The 13,666-nt window shown below is 35.1% G+C and overlaps 2 protein-coding genes and 1 long non-coding RNA gene across 7 annotated transcripts; 2 read left to right on the top strand and 1 right to left on the bottom strand.

Moving 5' to 3' along the window:
- The first annotated feature begins 383 nt into the window (after positions 1–383).
- Positions 384–6,749, top strand: LOC139771423 (sideroflexin-2-like). 4 transcript variants are annotated; one of them, XM_071704174.1, is made up of 9 exons: positions 384–541; positions 3,592–3,781; positions 4,086–4,256; positions 4,581–4,779; positions 5,025–5,150; positions 5,379–5,445; positions 5,560–5,659; positions 5,755–5,802; positions 5,888–6,749. In XM_071704174.1, exons 2-9 carry the CDS (start codon positions 3,627–3,629, stop codon positions 5,997–5,999), a joined length of 978 nt encoding a protein of 325 aa, XP_071560275.1. In that variant the 5' UTR covers positions 384–541; positions 3,592–3,626; the 3' UTR covers positions 6,000–6,749. The 4 variants fall into 4 exon arrangements, with proteins under 4 accessions (XP_071560275.1, XP_071560273.1, XP_071560274.1 ...); XM_071704172.1 differs by having other exon boundaries at positions 389–546; XM_071704173.1 differs by lacking the exon at positions 384–541 and adding an exon at positions 889–1,030.
- Positions 6,750–6,829: 80 nt separating this feature from the next.
- On the bottom strand, positions 6,830–10,012 carry LOC139771425 (sideroflexin-2-like). Its single transcript, XM_071704176.1, has 6 exons — positions 8,898–10,012; positions 8,212–8,382; positions 7,902–8,103; positions 7,291–7,589; positions 7,119–7,166; positions 6,830–7,011 (listed from the first exon to the last, which is right to left on the bottom strand). Exons 1-6 carry the CDS (start codon positions 9,305–9,307, stop codon positions 6,900–6,902), a joined length of 1,242 nt encoding a protein of 413 aa, XP_071560277.1. The 5' UTR covers positions 9,308–10,012; the 3' UTR covers positions 6,830–6,899.
- A 315-nt stretch (positions 10,013–10,327) lies between these two features.
- Positions 10,328–13,143, top strand: LOC139771422 (uncharacterized). 2 transcript variants are annotated; one of them, XR_011717905.1, is made up of 3 exons: positions 10,328–10,573; positions 11,066–11,267; positions 11,455–13,143. It is a non-coding gene; the product is annotated as an uncharacterized lncRNA (long non-coding RNA). The 2 variants fall into 2 exon arrangements; XR_011717904.1 differs by lacking the exon at positions 10,328–10,573 and having other exon boundaries at positions 10,660–11,267.
- Positions 13,144–13,666: the final 523 nt, after the last annotated feature.

Below are 13,666 nucleotides of genomic sequence, written 5' to 3'. Positions count from 1 at the left end.
TGGAGGCGGCCCGCCACGCCAGGTCTGTATAAAAGGCGCTTCAAGGGGCCCTGGAGCCACACTCGTTTTATAACTTATGAACAATGCTACCAACCGACGCCAGATTTTCAGAGAAGCAAATTTGCGCAGATTGATATGATAAAACTGATATAGCGTAGTTCCATCTCTACGTTATATATGTACACCTTTTTATTTAACATAAATCTCTGATTTTGTAAAGTCTTCGATTCTAATCAAAATAATGGACAACGATGTGAGATTAAAATAGATTCTATTGACACCGTTGTACACAATGTTGTAAACGGTATGAACGCGGCTTAGCGCAAGTTCTCTCCCATTGAAGGGCGCGTTCGCCGGTGTCAGTAGTGTGGTCAGTAGCGTAGTAAGGGCTCTCGTTGTACGATCATCGCACGCGGTATCGCTCCTTTTGGATTCGGCGCCGGGCGCCCGTCGCACGTCTCGGCTCGGCACTTGCCGACATTGAGACAGAACGGCCGGGAACGGCCGAGCGCAACTCCAGCGTGCAGCGTGCGTTTCACGGGTAGGGTGAGTGGCTAGGATTTATGCTTTAATAAAACGTTGCATAAGCGCTTCAAGGCGACGCGAGTGCAGCGGAGGGCAGGATTTTATTCGTACCGGGTCCAATTTGCGGCCCGATAGCGGCGTAATTCTCCTGCTCCGTGTCTATGTCGTTGACATTTGATGTAAAAAGCGCTATGGTAACACAAGTGGTCATTTGGTTCGACCACTGTGATTGCCGGTGCACCCTACCGAAAACTGGGTCGCCGCGCCGCTTCGACCGCGACTTTTCTGAGAGCGCGGAGTCGATACAGGATGTGACGAGTGCTGGAAGAGATGAAGTGATGCACGAGAGGAATATTGATAATGCGAAAAGTGCGTGTAATGTGGTGACGCTTGTTAAGCCATGTTCACACGTTCTCACAGCTGCAAATAATTTAGGATCGTTCACATTAACTAAATAACGAAAAGATGACAAAAATCACGTTACAAATCGTACTATGGCATTCCGGTAAGAAAAAGGATAATAAAAAAATTTTTTTAAATAAAAAAAGAGGAGATAGATCTATTAAAACTTTTTGATTGCAATAAGAAAGTTAATAATTTATACGTCGACTAAACCAAATTAAGATTTATTCGATTGAATTAAATTGGTTAACGGCAATATGAACAGAGAAGCAGGTTTTATTTAATTAATTATTACATTTTGTCCTTATTGCTCTATGTTTTTACTTGATGATTTGAAAAGTGTGCTGGGGCTCTTGAAACGTGTAATACGTTCTTGCGCAATTACGGCTTGCATTCGAATGATTAGCGGCGACGTATATGTATGAATGACACAACACCGATTAATGCGCAATGACGCTTATCTATCAATTCCACTATATGAGATTGCAATCGATTTAGCATCATTTCGACTTTCGCGGACTGTCCCAGGTAGCACATACACGTTTCAGAAATGTTTTATAAGCGTTTTTCCGAAACGTTTTATAAGCGATTTCTAGAAACGTTTCTCATGAGTAAAAATGTCCATTCGAAGTACGTCTTTTGAACGTGTTTATGACGTCTTTGAGACAGCGTGAGAATGTTCTAGAAGCTTTATGCATATACCACCTATGACGTCTATTCTTTTTCGAAGAAATTCCTGAACTGGTGCATATTCGTGCAATAAGTTAAAGTGAAACAAAATATATTTGTCTCACTTTAACTTAATTGCATTACTGATGTGCACCAGTTCAGGAAGTTCTTCAAAACGGAACACACGTATAAATGTTCTTTCAATGGCCACGTTCAGCAGAACGTTTATTTTGCAACTGTCGGAAGTTTTCTAAGCTCAGATTTGTCCGATGACAAATAGATTAAGACCGGTAGGACAAAATTAATTTAAGTAAATAAGTGGATATATGTGCATGGATAAAATGATTTATTTTGTGCAATAATTAGTGCAATATAAATTTAAATGTTTCAAAAAAGGCTATTAAAGCTATTATATATATAGATAAAGCAAATTATAATTTTGTAAAGAAAAATTTAACAAATATTAGGTATTTTTGTTAAAACGTAAAAAATACGTTTCTTAAATCATGGTTTTAAAAACATTTTTATTCAAACGTTTCTTAACGGTTCTTTACGGTTATGAAACTACCTATGTATACGTTCAAAAAACGTATATGAAACTAATATGTGCTACCTGGGGTCCCTTTATTTTATTTCTTGTGAGATATGATCGCTTATCAGATTTGTTTACAGTTGAAATTTCGATCATAAGGCCGTTTTGATATTATAGAATATTATAGACGTCTTAATCTAAAGCTTTCTTATATTATACGATAAATCGTCTTAATCTGTAACGTTTCTTAAATTGCATGCGAGTAATTATTATCATTATCATTTGCAGTAGGTAATCTAAAAATCAAAGCCGATATCTCGTCACTGATAACCGAACGTTCGCGAAAAAGTTTTCAAAGTTTTACACTTGCATCTGTTGCTCGCGAATCAAAGAGGATTGTTATGAAGAAGAATATTAAAATTTGATCCCCATTTTATTCCAATATATGGAAGGCACATTTGACATAATATCCCAAAACAAAAGAATCTCTTATCAAAAATTATCTGTAGGAGACTTATTAATTTTTTAATGCATATAGAAATAAATTTGAGAAAATATAAGTGATAGATTTGTATTTCTCTGTAGACACAAAACTAGATATTTCTGAATGGAAAAATTTCAAAGTTTTAAATAAAATTTGGTGACGAAACAAAATTTCAAGGTTTTAGATAAAGTTTGTTGACGAAAAAGAATATAAAAGAGAAACGAAATACAAGAATTATGACTTCAAATCGACTTGAAAATTGTATGAATAGTAAAAGATTACAACATTAATATCGTTCGTTCTTTGCTAGATTTACTTTGAAGAATATTTGCATCGACAATAAATACTGACCTTTTATCTTTTGCTCTATAACTATATCAACTATGTGTATGTATTATTTATTATGCTCATTCTGCTCGTGGAAAAATATTACGTAACATCTCGATGACAAGGAGCGAAAATTGCTGCGTGTATATATTAAAAATGCTCGACCGCAGCGCACTATTTTCATGCACAGAGAGAGAGAGAGAGAGAGAGAGAGAGAGAGAGAGAGAGAGAGAGAGAGAGAGAGAGAGAGAGAGAGAGAGAGAGAGAGAGAGAGAGAGAGAGAGAGAGAGCTCGCGCACTGAAACTATAAATATATCCTCATTTTGTCGGACTTCTTGTAACATTACGAAAGGAAGCATGGCTTATATGCGAAACGTATGATCACGCAGAACGGCCAGCATTCGACGTAAGATCCATTTGTATAAAACTTGCAGTATATCTTGTCTTAGAATGTTACTCTAGCACTTTGAGACACTCTGTATGCTCTTTATCGCGCGTATCAACCGAGCGAAAGTTTTCCAATTTATAAATAACAGTAAATACATCGAAAACATATTAAAAAGGAAGGAAATTAAGATTTTCCAATTTACAAAAAGTCGATTTTGTAAAATTATAACATCTCTTCCGCTTCACGAATTATATTCCTGATTAGAGATTTGTGCTGGAGATATCTCTTAATTGGACACGATGGCGAATGAAAGAATGGACCTGGATAAACCCTTGTGGGATCAAAACACCTTCGTGGGACGGTGGAAATACTTCGCATGGATGACCGACTTCCGCACCTGCGTCAAATCAGAATCGGAGCTGTTAGCTGCTAAAAAGTTGTGCGAGCAGTACAGGTAATAGGAAATATACGTCATGAAATTTCTTTTTTGTTTTAGTAGATTCGACGAGCATTGGTCAGTTCGAAAACGAAAATTTTAGCACTGTCAATAATATCGAATATTTCTGTCTGTTATATATATTTAATATATTTATCAATTCTTGAACCAGTTGGAAATGTCAATACATTTGTGTTCAACCTAAGTTTCCTTTGAATTAAAATTTGTTATTGGGAATAATAATGCGGCCAATGGGACGCTATGTGCATTCGACTTTGTATTCTCGAATCGCTTGAAAATCTTCGCCTCTTGTACATTATAGAATTGGCAAAGAGCCAGCCGATACTACCAGAGAGCAAATTATCTATGCGAGGAAGCTGTACGAATCCGCCTTTCATCCCGACACCGGCGATCTGCAGAATGTCTTCGGCAGAATGTCCTTCCAGGTGCCGGGAGGAATGGCCATTACCGGCGCTATGCTTCAATTTTACAGGTATTCTGCAGAACTCAATTTTTCATTGGAAATTCGATCCTTTTTCGTGCCACGGTCATTGGAGATTCTTTCGTTTTATCACATCGACATTTTGAAGAAACCAGAAACGTTTCGGCAACCAAGTAAAAAAAATATTGATTTATTTATTTAAATTTTAATTAAATTTTATTAATTATTTTAATAAAATTTTAATAAAATATTATGTTTTTGTAAATCGAGCTTCTATGATTTTATTCTTCGTTTCAAGAACTTATCGCATGATCTAAAACATGTTATTGCTTCTTTTCTAACACACTATGTACTAACTATGTTGATTCGATCTAGGACGACTCAAGCGGTAGTTTTTTGGCAATGGGTCAACCAGTCTTTCAACGCGCTCGTCAATTACACCAATAGGAATGCTAACAGTCCTGTAACGACCAATCAGCTAGGTGTAGCTTACGTTAGTGCTACTATCGCGGCGATGATAACTGCGATAGGATGCAAATCGTATTGGGAGAAACGCGCGAGCCCTTTAATGGCTGTAAGTTTTGCAAGAGCAATTTAGAAACTACGCAGAGTGTCCCAGAAATTACATCAATAACTAACGAACCTTCCATTTTGACGAAATTGAAGTAGTTTATTTTAATTTGTGTAAGAAGATCGACCATATTAGAGCTTTTATTTTTGGAGCACCCTGTATATAATTTAAAATAAAGTATCCGAGACTCGTCTCGAATTGTTGGAAGCCTAGATTACTGAATACAAGAGATAAAAAACTTATTTCAGAGGTACGTTCCGTTCGCCGCAGTGGCGGCCGCTAATTGCGCTAATATCCCTCTAATGAGACAGAATGAAATTGCGAACGGCGTGGATCTCGTTGACGAGGACGGCAGGAAACTTACAAAATCGAAGGTATACATTATCTATAGCTGGCGAATAAATTTGCTCAATTTTACACACACACACACACACACACACACAACGCACACGCACATAAAGATTAATTTATATATCTTATCAAATTAAATTTGCAAAATGAGATAATATTAAAATTGTTGAGTATGGTGTCGTTGTAAATCTTATTAAACTTTACGCTAAACATATTGGAATTTTTTAGTAACCGTTGTTAAATGTTTTCAGCTCGCGGCTGTGAAAGGCATCAGTCAAGTCGTCATTTCGAGAATCGTCATGTGCGCACCCGGCATGCGTATGTATTGAAAAATCGATTAAACATCTCAATTTAAATTACTTATTAAAATTTTCTACGAATTTATTTGCAGCATTACATCTAGTTAATTAAAACGATAATTAATTTCCGCAGTTATCCTACCGCCCATAATGGAAAGATTGGAGAAATACGCGTGGATGCAGAGAATCAAACCACTGCACGCGCCGATACAAATTATGATGTGTGGAATTTCGTGAGTATCACACCCTTTTTTATCTTATTTTTGCCTGCCTTATCGTTGCCGTTAAATTGTTACATTAATTATTATGTGAATTTTGTGTCAAACAGGCTGACGTTTATGGTGCCGACGGCGTGTGCGCTATTTCCACAAATGTGGTAAACACAATGCTTCTATATTCTACATTTGAAAACTCTTCTTTCTATATTTTATTTTTTATTTATTATGCGATGCGTTTTGTAGCTTCTTCAAAACGACTACCTTGCAGCGCTGGGAGCCGGAAAACTACGAGTTACTACAAAAGAATTGCGAAGGCAAACTGCCGACGTATTTATATTTTAACAAGGGGTTATAATGTTATGAAAAGTTCTAGTTTTATGAAACTAAAAACGTAAATAAGTGTTATTATTCCATCCTTTATAAAAATATCGTTGTTTCAAGTGACACAGTGATGGTAAGACTCTTCTGCTGGATCAGAAACAAACTCGAAATTGATATTAATATAACTTATTAAGTTAGAGTCAATTATTATAATAGGAATTTTTTTAATTTGCTGTTAAAAATTTACGCACAGCTCTTTCTTATGATTTGACGTATTAAATTTTTAATGTCGTATATTAATAATATTTTAATTAACGTTTAGTCAATTTTAAATTAGGATTTAGACACAAGACGTAATATCCGCAGGATGATAAAATAAATTCCGTCGGCACATGCTAAAGTATGTTACAATAAGAGAGAAGTGTCTTTAGCCACGATGCAATAGAAACAATAGATTAGTAAAGGATGAAACGTTGACATTGGTGTTTTACTGACGCATAATTACAAATTGTAGCAATAATTTTATTTATATAAATAAGTGCTTAATTGTTCCTGTGTCAGGCGTTTTAACATTAATTTATAAGTTTCGCATGTTTTAAATGCAATATTTACTTAAGCACTGTAATTACTTAATGTTATTAATATTATTGAATTTCGTGATGCCTGTCAAAGGTAAAAATGCTGCCATATATAGATACAATAAGAAACTCTTTGCTACATATATAATTAATGATTGATATAGTAACATCACGATTGCATCAATAAATGTTGTTCGATAATTGAATATTAGCATTTTCTATGCAGCTTTAATAATTCCTATATAATTTCGTATTTCGGGAATTCAAAAACTTCACAGATCGAATGGAAAGTCTAATAATACGTTTATATTTGTACAATACGAAACAGAATATAAATTTATTTTTATTTATACTGACTACAATCCCTTGTTATAATAAACTTTATCCGGATGTTTGCGCTGACCCATTTTCTCTCGAAATATTTCGTACTCCTCCGGACATATCTTTAACAGTTCCGGTGTCATCGAGCTTAATAGGAAAAACACGTTACATTCTTTATATTTAATACATTTCCTTATTTAAAAGAGAATTAATTCTTTTATTCAAAAGTATTCAGAATTAATTTAAACTCTTACTTTCTCTGCGGAAAAATGGCGAGCGCCGAAGGGATCATGACCAGCAAGCTAAGGAGAAAAAGGGACATTTGTTAATATACTTGCGCCAGAGATTTTTTTTATCAACACATACTTGCGTCATTTGTGCGGGATTGCGCAATATCAATTTACGTAAACACGCTATGAGAATTACCAGAGCGTGCATAAGCCAATTTCGACGGGAAATGTGATCCACGGACGAAGTTGGTAGAAGCAGTACGATCGCATGTGTTGCGTGATGATCGGGATCATCAGCATTCCGGGCGCGGCCATTATTATCCTTGTGAAAATGCACTCGGAGATACCCTTGACGGCGGCCACCTGTGACTTCATGATGCACACCTCGTCACCGTTTTTGACGAATATGGGAATACCCCGTTCGATCTCCCGTTGTCGCATGATGGGGAGATTTACCATGTTGCCGGCAGCCACCGCGCAAAACGGAGCGAATCTCTGCGATGAAGAAGACAATCTCTTGAACCGTCATCGATCTTGCGTTCCTCTTTGCGTTACAATTAATTTTCCGATATTTAAAAATAAAAAGAAATCCAAATACTTAAAAAATGACAATTATAAGTAAAATAATCGAAAGTCTTGAGATCGCGAATTATACTAAATTTACGATTTTATAGAATTTTATTAATTGTCATTTTCTTAAGATTAGAGGAAAATTGAGACATTGTTTGATGACGTCTTTTAAACGTTCGTATGAATAAAACAGGAAATTCGGGGAAGAACGAGGAATTAGATTTAGAGTGAATTAACTGCAAAGAGAGTGCCTCTGGTGGAGAACAGCTTCCTGAATCCCAAAGCGGCCGCGCAACTCGCCGCGGTGGCGAGCACGAACGCCTGCCGGATAACGTCGGTGTCCTGCGGCTCGTCGCTCATCGCGTTTCGATTAGTGTAATTGACAAATGCGTTGAGGCCTTGATTAACCAGCTGGCAGGCTATCACGCCGAAGGCGGATCTGAAGGAAATATCGTGCACGATAGAAATAGAATCGTACGGGAATCGATCATTGATCGGGAATTCGTGTGCGTGGGACGGTTATTTATTATTTATGTAGAAAGTTAACTTGTAGAAGGTCAACATGGCAGCGGTGAGGGCGACGGAACCAGGCAACTGGAAGGACATTCTCCCTATCACGTGCATGAGCTCGCCGTTGTCGGGATGGAAGGCGCTATCCTTGAGCTTCTTCGCGTAGATTATGTCCTTTCTTTGCAAGCCCTCCGGCTCCTTTCCGGCTCTGAGTAACAGTCGAACGATAAATAATAATAAACATTAACGTTTTAAACATAAATTATTTGTAATAAATTATAATAACTATATAATTTAATATAATTATATTAATCATATTATGTGTTATATGTATATTACATATTATATATAATTGTATTATATAAATTATTATATATAATATCTGACATATTATATTATTATATATAATTATACAATAATTATGTATTATTTTTTTAATAATCCTTATAATAAACTTAATTTTTTAAAAATTGAAACGCTAACAAATTGATTTGAGAAGAGATTTGTGAAAAAATTAATTTAGAGAAAGAAGGAGAGAAAGAGAGAGAGAGAGAGAGAGAGAGAGAGAGAGAGAGAGAGAGAGAGAGAGAGAGAGAGAGAGAGAGAGGAGAGAGAGAGAGAGAGAGAGAGAGAGAGAGAGAGAGAGAGAGAGAGAGAGAGAGAGAGAGAGAGAGAGAGAGAGAGAGAGAGAGAGAGAGAGAGAGCTTTACCATTACAACTTACTTGTAGTCCTCGCAGAGCTTTTTTGCTTCCCACAATTTGCCCTTTGGCACGAGTATCGTGCGGCAGTCGGTGATGAAGACGTAATGCATCCATCTTCCGAGATACGTGTCCTGGTTCCAAAGTGGTTTATCCACGTCGATCCTATCTTCGGATTCACCTCCAAGTTTGCCACTCTTTCCCTTCATCGCCATTCGCCCAACTAATCGCGTCTCTCTCGTTATTTTCGATTTTACGATTAAAAATACTAGTATAAGCAAAAATATACGTACACAGAAATGACAGCTACAATATAATGCAGAAGAAACTGTGCTAAATAAATTTTCAAAACAGCTATGCTGACAGTTTAGACGGATTGAAGATAAAAGGCGCGTGATAATTCCGATATGATTTCCAGCATTCTTTGTTCTCATAGCATTTATTTAGTATGCTTGTAAATGGCACTCTGTCACAACGGTATTTCACAGTACATCGTGAACTTATAATCAAAACCCTCGATATAAGACATAAAAAGAGATAGATCATGCGTTTTCAATATCACGTAGACAGAAAAAGGAGCAAGGCTGCTGGTTTCGTTCTTTTACTACTCGTTGCTCTGACAACCGCTTGTACATATTTTCAAGACATATATGGCAATATATCAGATGTAAAAAAAAGTATTATCCCAAAAATTAATTATGAAAATAATTTTTTATCATGTTTTTGGTAATGGTTTATTAATGAGTGACCACGATTAAAGGCCGTAGATTAATTATGAAAACAATGTCGTTGTGTCCTTTAATGTTTTTGGTAACGTTTATTAATAGGTGACTATTTAGTAGTTCATTAATAGGTGACGAAAGGCCTTCGGCTGATGATAGAAAAATTACTAATCGAGATAAACGTGGTAATTTATTTTCACATCGACACCCTTGTTTCACAGTTTATATTAAATTATCCAGTAATTCGCAACGATTTGGCAATTCTGAATTTTTCTTACAGAGTAGAGCTCCGCGGAAAGCATTTGGTGCACTGTATATACATTCGAATTTCATGTCCGGACTCTCGTAAAGGCCATTGCACGTAACAAAGTTTTAGTCATAATCGTAAAGCCGTAAGAAAATAGACCAATCACAGTCGATTATTCTCCTCAAAGAATAATCGAGTGTGATTGGCCTATTTTCTTACGGCCCTACGATTATGACTAAAACTTTGTTACGTGCAATGGCCTTAAGTGTCACATAAATGTAAATATTATAAATACAAACGCGGACGGATTGGTTCATAACATCTTAAGATCGTACTTAAGATGGTCTTAAATATAAGATCCGACTACGAATACCGGCCTAAGAAACGTTGATGCGAGGCAGGTCGTATCTGTTCTCTAGGACTCTCGGGAGTTCGCTCGAGTTCGCGAGTTGGGATGATAAACCACGTACGGTGTTATTGCTAAAGGCGTTAACGACACCGTTTTTTTTTTTTCATTAACGAGTCCTCTTTCGTTTAACTTAATACAATAAACATGGGAATAGATAGTGATATATTAATCATAAATTTTATCATTTTTGTGTTTGTATTCGATATGTTAAGGTTGTTGTGGTATATTTCGATGCTGTGGAATACCGAGCGCAATATCGAACACCATATGACAAATAGGACTGAAGATGCTCAAGAGGATCCGGGAGAACTATAAACGATTGGTAAGTGATTTTTAATCTGCTAATTTTACACACGCAAGCATATACATAAAACGAGACTCGAAGCGCGTATTATATCATTTGTAGCGAATTGTATTAAGAGAGATCGATTCAAATTGTATTTTTGGACACTTGGCGAATTGACGGCTTGTACGGGAAGCATCAGAAAAGACAATTAGTAACAAACATTTAAAATTTGTTCTCTCTCTCTCTCTCTCTCTCTCTCTCTCTCTCTCTCTCTCTCTCTCTCTCGTATTTCAAATAAATATAAACATAAACAGACAGATATATGATTATTTTGAAACATTACGAAGGTCTTCTTGGTAAGATGTTCGCTAGTCTCTGACAGCATTAGACAGAGGCAGTATTTGCTCCCTAAAATTCTTTGAAATTTGTTTATTTCGGTAATCCGGATGTCCAAGTTTCGACAACCAGAAACAATAAGCATGCACGTATTGCACGTACTTTGTAAATATCTTATTGTCCTGGTTGCAGCAGTCATCATATTATACGGGCTATACCGCCTATACCGGATATACAAAAAGAGGCAAACAGATAGACGTCCAAGGCACATACCTATTCCGGTACAATGCAACATAAACAGTAGGCTTAACAACGAAATTCGTATACCGAATAATCGGAATGATACTCGAGATATTCAATTATATTCAATTATAATAAATTCTTGAGTTAATAGGTAAGTGAGACGTATATTAGTATTTTAGAAATAAAATTTAGAGTATATATCGAATGTATTTAGCGATTTTATAACGGAGGATAGAAATTAGAAGAGATAAAGGATAAAATAAATCCGAAATACTTGTGAATACAATAGCGGTCAATTAATCGAAAGAAATAAATCTCTTATATATATATTTTTACAGTAATCGCCTCTCTACATGGATCATCTTACTTCAACACCAGTTACGCTAGATTTCTGTCGGAATTAATATTTTCAAAAGTTGCTTATACGAAGTAGCATTGGAAGGCAATTGTCGCAACGCGCTGAACACGAATTTTGCTGTCGCTCTCTCTCTCTCTGGTATCAAAAATGTAAAATAGACATACGACCATTACATTGCAAACGACGGAACAATGCAATTTCATTGGCGAAATGTTCATATCTAGAAAACATTAAGACAAATCGTGATTATCCTCCAGGATTCCTTGAAGCTTATCTAATTGACCATGAGTTGTAGATTGTGTAGATTAAACATTAATTATTTATTATTAACGAGGATAACATTGTTAATCTGAGTATTTTAAATTAAACAATTTTAAGCAATAAATATGTCTTCAGAAAAACCTATATGTCTCTTCTCATATTTAATATTCTGCTAATGTTGTATTCTGCTAATATTGTCTTCTCATATATTGGAGTATTGAGTGAAATAATAGATAACGTCATGATCAAAATAACTGTTTCCTAGTTAAAATCAAAATATTCGAATACTGTAACTATGAAGGATTCCTGAGCGATCGGTAAATGGATTCTACGTTGATCTATTTCCATATGCGACGAATAAAATTTCAAGTCAATGTTGAACACGTCTAATGATTTTTTTAGCGGAAAAGTTGAAATTACGAGAGATAAAGATGCATGAAGTAAATTAAACTTGTTTGTAAAATAATTTTGAATTGTGTTTGTGAATACAAAAATTGTGGCCAATTAATAAGAAGAAATATAATCTTTATCATGTATGTTTCCTTTTTTGCTAAAATTCTGTTATTAAAATAAATATTCTCAGAATTTGCTTACATATGGAATAGTATCAAAAGGCACAACTGTCGCACATTAATTTAAAATTCAATGTCTTTTTGGTATCTGACTTGTAAAATAAACATAAACATAAACATACATGATCGGATATGTACACGACTGAACATCGCGAGAACATCGGAGAAATGCTTGTTAATATGTAAGAAGCGTTGAAGCCAGCACAGTATTTGTTCTCTGAGATTCTTCAAAGAGTTCAAAACATATCTAACCGAGTTGAAGTTAACAAGTCGTTCGTAACGCATTCGATGTTAGCGCGCGGTGTTGACATTATTTATTCAAATATTCCAATTTCATCAATTTAGAACACGACGAGGTTCAGAAGAACTTAACTTATCTTACCGCATTTTAAATTTTATTTGCATTAATTGTACTATCACTTATGACATACGAGTTGTACAACGTATAACTTTAATGCCTTTTTAACGCACATTTTTTATTCCACGATATGACTTTTTGATCAAAATGAATATTCGAATACGGTAACTAGTGAATTCTTAAATAGATAAGTCTTATGTTTGTATTTATATGCGAGAAACGAAATTTGTCACGATTTTTGAACACATTTTGTAATATTTTATAGCAAGACGAAAAAATTTAGGAGAAATTAAAGATAAAGGATAAATTTAAATTGTACTTGTGGATACAAAAATAGCGGTCAAAGGTGAAAGGTAAGTTTTATTTTGATAGCATTCTTCTCTCTGCATCTTTATATCACTTACAGTTCAGCTGTCGAAATTGGTCTCTCGGGATTTGTTTATATCGAATAGCATCGGAAAGCAATTATCGTAAGACATATTTAAAATTTGCTTTTTGATATTTAAACAAAACGGGCTCTGCTTACCTGAACGATCATATTTCTTTCAATCAATCGCATATATTTGTTAAAAATATAAAATAATTATCATGCGGTAATAAATAACGCGAACATTATTCATGATATGCTATTAATTCAACTTTCCAATTTACATGACTTGAAACATATATATTAAATATGGTAGAAAACGAAATGTTAATAATTGCATATAAGTTTTTACAGTTTACTTTTGCTGCCTTACTGTGCGGTATATTGCGATATGTCACATATTGTTTTGTGTTATAAACTGGATTTCTTATCTGGAAAACTGTAAACTACTGGAGGTATATACTAGTACTAGATTTTTAAACGACTGATAAGTGAATCTTGCATCGATATTTTCATGCAAAAAAATATTGGGCATCTAATAGTGTAGCGGTTATATTAGAATAGATTAGAGATGAGATAAATTCTAATTGCATTTAAGAGTATAAAAATTGGGGATTAATTATTAATCGAAAGA

Source organism: Temnothorax nylanderi, unplaced genomic scaffold (genome assembly GCF_030848795.1).
Source record: "Temnothorax nylanderi isolate EJ_2023f unplaced genomic scaffold, tnyl_v1.0 TNYL_tig0039_pilon, whole genome shotgun sequence".
Taxonomy (NCBI): Eukaryota; Metazoa; Arthropoda; class Insecta; order Hymenoptera; family Formicidae; genus Temnothorax; species Temnothorax nylanderi.
The sequence above is the reverse complement of the archived record's forward strand: the minus strand, read 5'-3'. Positions and strand labels throughout refer to the sequence as shown.